Below are 10,823 nucleotides of genomic sequence, written 5' to 3'. Positions count from 1 at the left end.
GAAATAAGATGACGTTGGTGTGGTATAGCACTGAATGGATCTAACAGCAAGAAGAGTATTTATGCTATCTACTGAAAGACGAGGTCTTGATAATTAATTTCTTAATCTACATACGTTAGCATTGAGCATACGACATTGAGTATCTACTACTTTGACTTACCAAAAGTGCGGGTTTTTCGTCACCAAACGATCCAGGTATATTGGGTAGTGGTGATCATTATCTAGCGGTGCTAGGATTGCTATTATGTTGAATCGTGCACGAGGTGAGTCTCGTTTGATAATGTCCTCAAGAGGAGCTTGAACAAGGTTTTATTATTTGGAAACTGGCCAGTTGGAATTTAATCATTCCATGAATAATAAATAAGTGTTTCTTGCTAAGTCCACTCTTTGAATTAATAAGATGTTAATTAATTAAGTCAATAGCAGACTTTAATTAATTAATGGAAATTTATATCTTAAGCGCGGGAAATAAATAATAAACAAAATGGAAACTCGGATTACTTGTAATTTCGAATTTGGATGGGGAGGTCAATATTACGTCTGTAGTGACTGCTCGTAATATTCCAATATAAGTTTGTATTAAATTATGGGTTCAATTTAATTAGTAAAAAGCTAATTGGGGGAGCCCATATCCAAAACCTTCCATAGATCCCTGACTGGGCCCAATATGTAACTATTATAAATAGGAGAATAAAGGAGACAGAAAACACACTTAATGGTTTTCAAAATTTTCGTCCACTCGTATATTCCAAGGGGACGATTTTTCTTCAGCTCCTCCTCCGTGAGGAATTTCTGTTTTCTTTATTCGAGTCCTAGTATTTCGATAAGATCAGCCCACACTGATTTCGGAATACAGTTCGGGATACCAGTAAGAAGATCTGTGGTCTACTATTGAAGATCATCGTGGAGAAGGCGCGAGCAATCGACGATTCTTTGGAGAATCAAATCGGTAACTCTAAACCGTAGAATTCATGATTTAGGATTTATATTCTTTAAGCATGAATTATTTGCGTTCTAGCATGCAATTCTGTGTTAGCATGTAAATTGATTAATATCATAATCTGTCAAATAGATCCTACGTCTGATTTATTTGTTTTGTACAAGTCTTCCACTGTGCAAGGGGCACCAAAACCCCTACATTCACATGGATCTGTGTTTAATTTATCTGATTTCTGTTTTTATGTTTGTTGCTCTACTTAGGTCTGCTTTAGTTGTTTTTATTTAGCTACTTAGCGAAAAAGAAGGTAGTAGTTTGTTAGAATTGCAGTCTTTGTCACCTTTTCGATGCTTACAGCTTTTTAGGTAGTGCGCTTATTTTGTGTCAATGGTCCCAAGTTACTTTTACCTTTCCGTTCTTAGTTTAGTTGATCAAGTCATCTGTTCCTTAGTTTAAATGTCTGTCTAGTCTAGCTTGACCAATTTAGTTTAGTCAGTTGAGAAGTTCATATTCCTTATTTTAAACTTAACCCACTAAAAAGCGTGGCCGTAGCCAACCTCCCAAATGTCTCAAACCCAAATCCACTCGTCTCCGTCTCTGTGGGATTCGACCCTTACTTCCCTTTACTAGTCTATAGTATTGTGGGTTAAGGTCTTGAAGGTCCTAAGTCTCTCCGTTTGCATACCAACGACCAGATAGTAGCCAGCTTGATCCATTGCTTGTCTAGCCTGATCAAGTGCGTGAACTCTATGTGTGTTTTAATTTGTATTGTGAACTCTTAGTACTTCAGTCGAAACATGACCCTTCAGTGAGTTAAGTAAATAAAGAATAGAGTAAGAAATGAAAAGGTAGAGAGATGAAAAAAGAATAAAGTAATGAAAAAAAATGTGTTGACTTTTTATAAAAAGAAAATGACTCACTAATATGGAACGTACCAAAATGACAAAACGATTCCACTACTATGGAACTGAGGGAGTATCTATTATGGAATTGAGGAAGTACTAGTATTCTTTTTTTCTATTTTGGATTTGTCTCCAAAGTTTGATTCATTTTATTTTTGATAAGTTTTTTAATATTGTGAAGTATGTTTTATTCTTTATTAATAATATTTTAATTATTTTTTCCTATTTCTTTCATAGTTTGTTAATTTCACATTTAAACCAGTGCATGTCAATGTCAAAGGGAAAAGGGAGTACTTCCTCCGTCCGTCATTATGTGTTTCAATTTTTCATTTTGATCCAATCTTTATTAATTGTCTTGCTTTATTTTTGCTATTTTTTGTAATTTATCTTATGTTTCACTAACTCATTTTTCCTTCTATTATATTATAAAATTAACATTAAAGTAGAACTTACGTATTATCAAACTTTTTAAATTTATTTATTTTAAATAGTTTGGGTGACGGAGTGACTGAGGGAGTAGTATTTTTCACGCAGTTGATTAGTAGTACTGCAACTCTACTGAATTAGGCCTACCTCTTCACCATTTTTCATTACTTCCCCCATTAATATCTCACCTCTCTTTCCCTCTCTCACTAAATGCGCCTCAGCATAGTATATATCACTTCTCTTTCTACACAATAATATTTGTACTCTTCCGCTAATTGCATGTTCATATTGTTGTCACTTCTCATCTGTTTCATTAATTGAAATCTCCCACATTGTTTGTTTTTGCATATCTTCCTAGAAATTTTCACCCGCGTATATTGCTGGAGTTCCGTGCCGTATCTCATCAATTATGACGATTGCGCCGGCGGCAATAGTGATTGTGCCCTTAGCAGTTTTCTTCTTCATTTCCGGCCTCTTCGTCAATTCAATTCAGGTTTGGGCGTTGTTATGTTCACTTCTTTTATTTGATTTATCAACTTAATTTTTCCGTTCAATTTTTTGTGTTACCGTTTAGCTTCTGTGATTTTAGGTCAATTTTTGCATTGTCGTTTCCTATTTGCTTCATAAACATATGTACATCTGGAAATTTGCAGGCTGTATGTTTTGTGCTAATAAGACCGCTATCAAAGAGCACTTATAGGAGGATAAATAAGGAGGTGGCTGAGCTACTGTGGCTCGAGCTCGTGTGGCTGGTTGACTGGTGGGCTGGTGTTAAGGTGAAACTATTGAATCAGCCCCTCATTGCTCTCTAGTTAGCAGCACTTTTAGATGTTTATACAGTTACCAGAAAATGTTAGCCCGTTTTCACTTTATTGATCGATTTCCTATATCTGAATGTGTCATATTTTGAGCTGGATTATCAGCAATTGTATATGCTCTATGTAGTGTTTGGTTTCCTAGATAAAATAGTACCAAAATATATAATCTAGGATTGAGTTGTGCGACTATTTTAGTTGGAAGGGGTTGCCTTTGACTAATTATCCCATGATTATCCATCTAGGATTGAGTTGTGTGATTCAATCTCATGAACCAAACATACTACATGTTTAATCTCGAGATACAATCTTGCAAACCGAACAACCCCTATATGGATTATGAGTGTGAAGTCAATAGTTTGGTGCATTGTTTGTATCCTAAGTTGCATTTCTTTAGCTTTGTAGTGAATTGATATTTAGATAAATGTGAATTATTAGTGTCAGCTTGGGATAATACAGTTAAACATGTCATACTGCATTATTTGTTGCTATTGAAGAGGTAATAGGAAATAGAAATGGAGTCATAGCTTTGATTTTATTTTAATGTTTTCTTCTGAATCATTTGTCTCATGCTGCACTGTGATTTTGGTTGCAGATTGAATTGTACACTGACTCTGAGACCTTTAATTTAATGGGTAAGGCAGGAGAACCTATGTTAGACTTATGTGCGTTTTCTTTTATTATACCCCTTGCTCGAGATTTTTAATGTATACTTTTCCTGCTGTATGTTCCAGGTAAAGAGCATGCACTTCTCATATGTAATCATAAAAGTGACATTGATTGGCTTGTTGGATGGGTTTTGGCTCAGGTTAGTCTCCTGTGTGATGCCTATCAATGAGTCTTTCTTTGCTTTGATAACAAAAACTTTCCTGAATCTCTAGTTTATTACCAGCTAATTGACTTTTGAACCTTTTAATGACAGCGAGCTGGTTGCCTAGGTAGCTCGTTAGCAGTTATGAAGAAATCATCAAAGTTTCTTCCGGTAAGTAACAAATATGGAACTGTTGTTGTGGAATTAAAGCTGAAGTATGTCCTACATCCATCTTGCTCATGTTTACCTTACAGAATGCTACACTTTTATGGGTTTTGAGATTTTCAAAACTTTGTATGCTTGTATCACAATTGTGATATGCAATAAGACTGTCAAATGTGAGCTGATGCTTTGATATGTGAAGGTGATAGGATGGTCCATGTGGTTTTCTGAGTATCTCTTTCTTGAAAGAAGCTGGGCAACAGATGAAAGCACGTTAAAGGTATTTATCATTTAAACTTTTTTTATCATCAGTAGTATTTATTAGGGCGAATTGCCAGAAAACCACCAAATTTGGTCAATTTATGGTCAATCCTGTAATTTACAAAATTGCCCGATTATATTACAACTTTGATAATTTTCTCACCTTTTTATGCTTATGTACACACTAATCTTTTGCTAAAGTATACACTGATCTTTTGCTTGTTTTCTGGCTGATTTGGCTAACCATTGAATGCAATACTTATTCAACTAATATCTATTTCAGGTGGGACTGCAACAGCTGAGGGATTTCCCTCGACCATTTTGGCTAGCTCTCTTTGTTGAGGGTACTCGTTTCACACAGGCAAAACTTTTAGCAGCTCAAGAATACGCATCCTCAACTGGGCTACCTGTTCCAAGAAATGTGTTGATTCCTCGTACTAAGGTTCCAAATTGACTTGCTTCTAGGATTCATGGCCATTATCAAGCTCAATTTTAGTATTTTTTGTTAGTTTTGATGATTGAGTAGACCTGAGGGTGGTTGACTAAGCTTATAGGAAAAGAATTTATAAGCACCTAAATCTTATATGATGTTATATCTTATTCAAGAAAAAGAAGAAAATTTAACTTGCCCCCACATCATGCCAAAATTGGACTTACCCTCCTAAAGTTTTTTGAAATGCTACTCGCTCACAAAACTTTGCAATTTTATCAAAATACCACTATGATCACTGCAATGGAATTTTAGTAAAAAATTTTAGTCTACAATTTCTATTTTCAGGGTTTCGTTGCTTCAGTAAGTCATATGCGTTCATTTGTCCCAGCAATTTATGATGCAACTATTGCTATTCCCAGAAATTCTCCTACACCAACCATACTTCGACTATTTAGAGGGAAATCATCTGTGGTAAGCCTGCAAATCTTATCACTCAGTATCAGATTCGTCAATTATGTATAATTTGATATTACTGGTAAGACTTCTTGCAGCTTCCCTGTGGTATCAACTCTTAGACAACCTTTAAAGAATTAGAACTTTATGCATCCAATAAATAGTGGCATATACTTGCAGATATTGCACTGTGCCATCCAGATGGGCAGCAAATAAAGTTATCGAAAACAAGAAAATTGAGTTTTAAAAGAGAATGGCGAATGGTCTCCTTTCCAGATTAAATTACCGAATAGTACTATATTGTTGGATGTAGGAATACCAATCTGCTGTGAAATTTCATTGAATAGTATTTCTGTTCATAACTTTTGTTGGTTTTTCAAAAATACAATCCTACCACTGGAAATGCTGATATGAATGTTTAGATTATATTCTCTTTTATATCATAGATGGTGATATATTATATTGTTCAGGTGCATGTCCACCTTAAGAGACACTTAATGAGGGATCTGCCAACAACAAACGAAGATGTTTCTCAGTGGTGCAAGGATGCCTTTGTTGCCAAGGTGCACCATGTTTACCTATCGATACTCACTCTTCATACTTTTCTGTATTCAGTGAAAAAACATCATAAACTGTGCCTATGTATCCAACCAGGATGCTCTATTAGACAAGCATATCACTGAGAATTCCTTTGGTGAGCACCGGCAAGACATTGGGCGCCCAGTTAAGTCCCTTCTGGTATGTTGCTTCTGCACTCCCCTCTCCCTTAGCAAATCATACCTTTCCTCTTGTTCAATCACGAATAATCAAATACTGTAACGACAGGTTGTTACTTCTTGGGGAATTTTACTCATCTTGGGGGCTTTGAAAATTATCCAGTGTTTCTCTCTCTTCTCCTCATGGAAAGGCATCACATTTTCGGCCATTTCTTTGGGAGTCGTCACTGTTCTCATGCAAGTCTTGATTCAGTTCTCACAGTCGGAGAGATCCACCCCTGCAAAGGTTGCGCCATCTGCAAATGGGAAGAGCTCTTCGCGGCGTAGACAAGAAAAACTACAGTAAGTGTTGTGTATCATTTTGTGTCAAGTTCTTTTAGTTTAGAGTTCCTATTTGGATGGGGTTGGAATGCATACGTTTATCAAATTGAAAATTTCAAAAAAGTATATGAATGTTTGATACTTAAGTTGCTTATTTTTGTTGATATAGTATATTGACAATTATGTTTGAACAGATTTTTGTATGGGAAGGTATGCTCATTGTTTCATCATTCTTTACCCCTCTTCTTATTTCTTTCTCCTAGTCGCGGAGCATTGCTATCCTTAGTAAGGCACAATCGTGACAGTTTCAATCAATGCAGTGCTCAATTATGAAGAAACAGTTTGTTGGATATTTTAGTGTAATTGGATTAACTTGATTGATCAACGCGATCATAATGAGACATCAAATAAGTTGGAAGTACGGAGTGTACATTTATTTGAATTCGTTATGATTAGACGGGGGTTCGGGGGTAGCGCCCCCGAGTAGCGGGGTCCAAGGGGCAGAGAATTTTTTATTTCCATTAAAGTTGCTATACAGAAATCTTCATCTGGAAATGTAATTTTCGATAATTGAAGGACTAATTTGCAATTTTAGAAACCCGCCAAAAATTAGTTAAAATCGGTTAACTGATGAAGAGATGCAATGTTCCGTGAAGAGATGCGATGCTTCGTTTCTGCATCTTCTTATTGATCATTTTCGGTTCTAAGATCTGATCGAGAAATCAACATACGAATCTTCTACAAACCTGAATTGTATCCGATCAAATATTGGTAGAACCACCAAATTGATTTGATCTGAAAGTGTTTCACGCCTTTCAAGATATCTAGATTGTTCACATTTTGTTTAAACTCCATAACACAGTTTTGCAGTCTTTTCCATTAATGAAACCATTAAATTCTTTGAGGAAGGACGGTGCTTGGTTTATTATTTTAAATAGTTTAAATATTTTATTTATTATTTTATGAAAACCTAAATCTACTTTTTTGGATGTATAAAGTGAATAATTAAATCATTTTTATTTGTTTGAAATCAGCTCAATAATTTAAACAGCGGGACAAAATAATTTTAATGATATTATAAATGTAAAAGAGATAAATACTTTAATTGAAAGAAAATAGAAGATTAGTATCCATTTTGATACAATTTTTGTTTAGTTCCCTTTTTAATACAAATGCTATAGTTAAACATTCTAGAAACTAACCCAGGAATGAACATTATATTTTGACTCAGATTACATCATACCAAAATGTAGGAAACGTGAGAAATGTGGGGAAAAGAGAGAGACTTTTGGCCTTTCATGTGGCCAAATTCTTTGGCCTTTCAATCCCAATTTCTTTATGTAGTGTCATTGATGTCATGATCTTTCATGTCTCCATCTCTAGCCTATATAAGGCATGGATTTGTAGATGGAAAACACCAACAACAAACATTCTCTCTTTTCTCTCAAGGTCTCTACATCATAGTGTGCATCTTAGGAGCATTGTCTAGCTCGATTCTCGGAACTCTATCAAGTTCGTCGGTGCCTAGCGGGTTTGAGGTGCTTCTACACGCTAGGAGGAAGTCGTTTTATCTTTGGGGGCAATACGCAATTCCGTGAGCACTAGCCGGGGCGTAATTTGTCTTGCGGAAAGAGGACTTTCCTCGACTCGACTTATAAATTTGGTTTGCTTTATTTCCGTTGTAATTTTCATTCCTCTTTTGTTGCAAGTTTCCTTTCGATTGTATTAGTTAGAGTACCGCCTGTACACGGCTTGGGAATTTCTTCCCACTAATTCTAACATTCGCAAGACAAATTAGTGTACTCTTCTAAGACAGGGTTATATCAATCGAAGTTGGAGAAAACATGAGCTTCAAAGCAGGAATGAAGAAATGAACAATACCAATGTTCCTGGGCTACGAAATGGTTAATTCCTTGAGATCTACTCTCTTGAGAATTGTGTTTATCGTTTGTCATTTGACAAGCAAGACCAATTTAGACTTGGTAGTAGTAATTGAGATGCATGGGTTGTTGAATATACCAATGCACATATGGTTCAATATAATTGTGTACTTATTGGTGGAGACAATATTGTGCACATTATTTGAACGTGTTGTTATAAACTACAATGATCACGAGGTGGTCGCAATGGTCTCCGATGTGAACCATGGTAACAATCCAAATGAATGGTTTGTTGATACAGGTGCCACATGTCATGTGTGCTCTGAAAGAAGCGTTTTTTTACATACAAATCTGTTGGAGGTAGAAAAGTACGTATGGGAAACCAAGCCTCTTCTAAGGTGGTTGGCGTGGGTAATGTGTTCCTAAAATTAGGATCTGGAAAAGTTCTTACCCTTAGGGATGTACTGCATGTCCCAGACATCTGAAATAATTTGGTGTCAGGCTCACTTCTAGTAACTCATGGATTTTCACTAGAATTTGAGTGTGAAAGGTTATATTGACCAAGTATGAAAAGTTCATAGGTGAAGGTCACCTAGTGAATGGGCTTTTTGAGCTGAATGTTACGGTCATTCACCGTGGAAAAGGAATAAGCAATAAGGAAGATGATACATCCTCTTATTTGCTTGAAAGCTCTGATTTATGGCATAATAGATTGGGACATGTAAATCTAAATGCTATAAAAAGATTAGTAAATCTTAATTTACTAAAAGTAGATAAGTTTAACTCACAAGAAAGATGTGAAGTGTGTGTTGAAGCCAAAATGGCTAAACTGCAGTTGCATTCGGTAGAGCGAAGCACAAAACCTCTTGAATTGATCCATACAGACGTATGTGATTTGAAATTTGTGCAAACAAGAGGTAGTAAAAAGTATTTCATCACGTTTATAGATGATTGCACAAGGTATTGTTACCTTTACTTATTAAGAAGTAAAGATGAGGCAATTGAAGCGTTCAAAGACTTCAAAAATGAAGCTGAAAATCAACTTAATTGTCGAATTAAGTGTGTTCGAAGTGATAGAGGTGGTGAGTATGTAGCGCCATTTGCAGAATTATGCCATGCAAGTGGAATAATTCACCAAACCACAGCTCCATACTCTCATCAATCAAATGGTGTTGCTGAACGCAAAAATCGAACACTAAAAGAGATGATGAATGCTTTGTTGATTAATTCAGGATTACCCCAGAACATGTGGGGGGAGGCTGTGTTAACAGCGAATCATATCCTGAACAAAATTCCTCTAAAAAATAGGGATGTGACTTCTTATGAGTTGTGGAAAGGCAAGAAACCTTCGTATTCATACCTCAAAGTGTGGGGGTGCTTAGCGAAGGTAGAAGTGCCTCCTCCGAAACAAGTTGCAATAGGCCCTAAAACAGTCGATTGCATCTTTATTGGCCATGCACTTAATAGTAGTGCATATCGTTTCCTAGTCCATAGGTCAGCTGTGCCTGGCGTGGCTGAAGGAACAACAATTGAGTCAAGAAATGCTATATTCTTTGAGAATGTGTACCCTTGCAAGAAGCAGGAGGATCGTTCTAGTGAAAGAATGATGGATGAATCCACTAGTTCTAATCCTCCAAAAAGGACGAGTTCAAGTCCTGAGAATATAGAACCAAGACGTGGTAAAAGAGTTAAAATTGCTAAGACTTTTGGTCCAGAGTTCATAACTTTCATGTTGGATGGTGAACCAAAGTCAGTGGCGGAAGCTTTGTCTGGCCCAGATGCAGCGTGGTGGCAAGAAGCTATCAACAGTGAAATTGAATCCATCATGAGAAATAACACATGGGTGTTAGTAGACTTGCCTGAAGGCTGTAAGGCTTAAGGGTGCAAGTGGATTCTGAAAAAGAAATATAAGCCCGATGGTACTATAGATAAGTACAAAGCTCGCCTAGTTGTCCAAGGCTTTAAGCAGAAAGAAGGGCATGACTTTTTTGATACCTATTCACCTGTTACGAGAATCACTTCTATTCGGGTGCTTCTTGCGATTGCTGCTTTGCACAATCTTGAGATTCACCACATGGATGTGAAAACTGCGTTTCTAAATGGTGATCTGTAGGGGTGTGCATTCGGGTTTCGGTTCGGTTTTTTGTCAAAACCGAACCAAAACCGAAAAAACCGAATTTAGTTCAAAATCCAAACCAAACCGAACCCGAAAAAACCGAAAAACCGAAACTGAAAAAACCGAAAACCGAACTTAAAAAAAACCGAAAACCCGAACAAAACCGAAAAACCCGAAAAAATAAATATAATATTAATATATATATGTGTAATTTATTTTATTTTATATATACTAATATAATATTTATATATAATATAAAATTAATAATACATATAATATATATAATATAGTAGAATTTATTAAAATAATATACTATATATTATATATAATATAATATATTAAATTAATAGAATATATATAATTCAGTTATTCGGTTTTTCAGTTTTTTTCTTCGCCCGAACCGAACCGAACCGAAAAACCGAAATTTTTGTATTTTCAAAACCGAACCGAACCGAAAAACTGAAATAACCGAACCGAATTTCAAAATTCAGTTTGGTTCGGTTCGGATATTCGGTTTCCGGTTTTTTTGCTCACCCCCAGTGATCTGGAAGAAGAAATATATATGGAACAACACGAAGGGTTTGTTGTGT

At 35.9% G+C, this 10,823-nt stretch overlaps 1 protein-coding gene across 1 annotated transcript; it reads left to right on the top strand.

The window, feature by feature from the left end:
- The first annotated feature begins 2,372 nt into the window (after window positions 1-2,372).
- Window positions 2,373-6,467, top strand: LOC121749016 (1-acyl-sn-glycerol-3-phosphate acyltransferase 2-like). The gene is made up of 12 exons (XM_042143624.1): window positions 2,373-2,490; window positions 2,624-2,758; window positions 2,919-3,041; window positions 3,676-3,715; window positions 3,815-3,888; window positions 4,003-4,062; window positions 4,256-4,333; window positions 4,598-4,756; window positions 5,093-5,218; window positions 5,671-5,763; window positions 5,855-5,938; window positions 6,026-6,467. Exons 1-12 carry the CDS (start codon window positions 2,476-2,478, stop codon window positions 6,260-6,262), a joined length of 1,224 nt encoding a protein of 407 aa, XP_041999558.1. The 5' UTR covers window positions 2,373-2,475; the 3' UTR covers window positions 6,263-6,467.
- Window positions 6,468-10,823: the final 4,356 nt, after the last annotated feature.

The sequence above is a fragment of the Salvia splendens genome, chromosome 9 (assembly GCF_004379255.2).
Source record: "Salvia splendens isolate huo1 chromosome 9, SspV2, whole genome shotgun sequence".
Taxonomy (NCBI): domain Eukaryota; kingdom Viridiplantae; phylum Streptophyta; class Magnoliopsida; order Lamiales; family Lamiaceae; genus Salvia; species Salvia splendens.
Note: the sequence above shows the minus strand (reverse complement) of the source record. Positions and strands in the feature narration are given on the sequence as shown.

Bases quoted from the DNA above. Each gene is read 5' to 3' on its own strand.
- LOC121749016 (XM_042143624.1), top strand. The intron at 3,716-3,814 runs GTAAGGCAGGAG...TGTATGTTCCAG, and splicing joins TGAGACCTTTAATTTAATGG to GTAAAGAGCATGCACTTCTC. The intron at 5,764-5,854 runs GTGCACCATGTT...GTATCCAACCAG, and splicing joins AGGATGCCTTTGTTGCCAAG to GATGCTCTATTAGACAAGCA.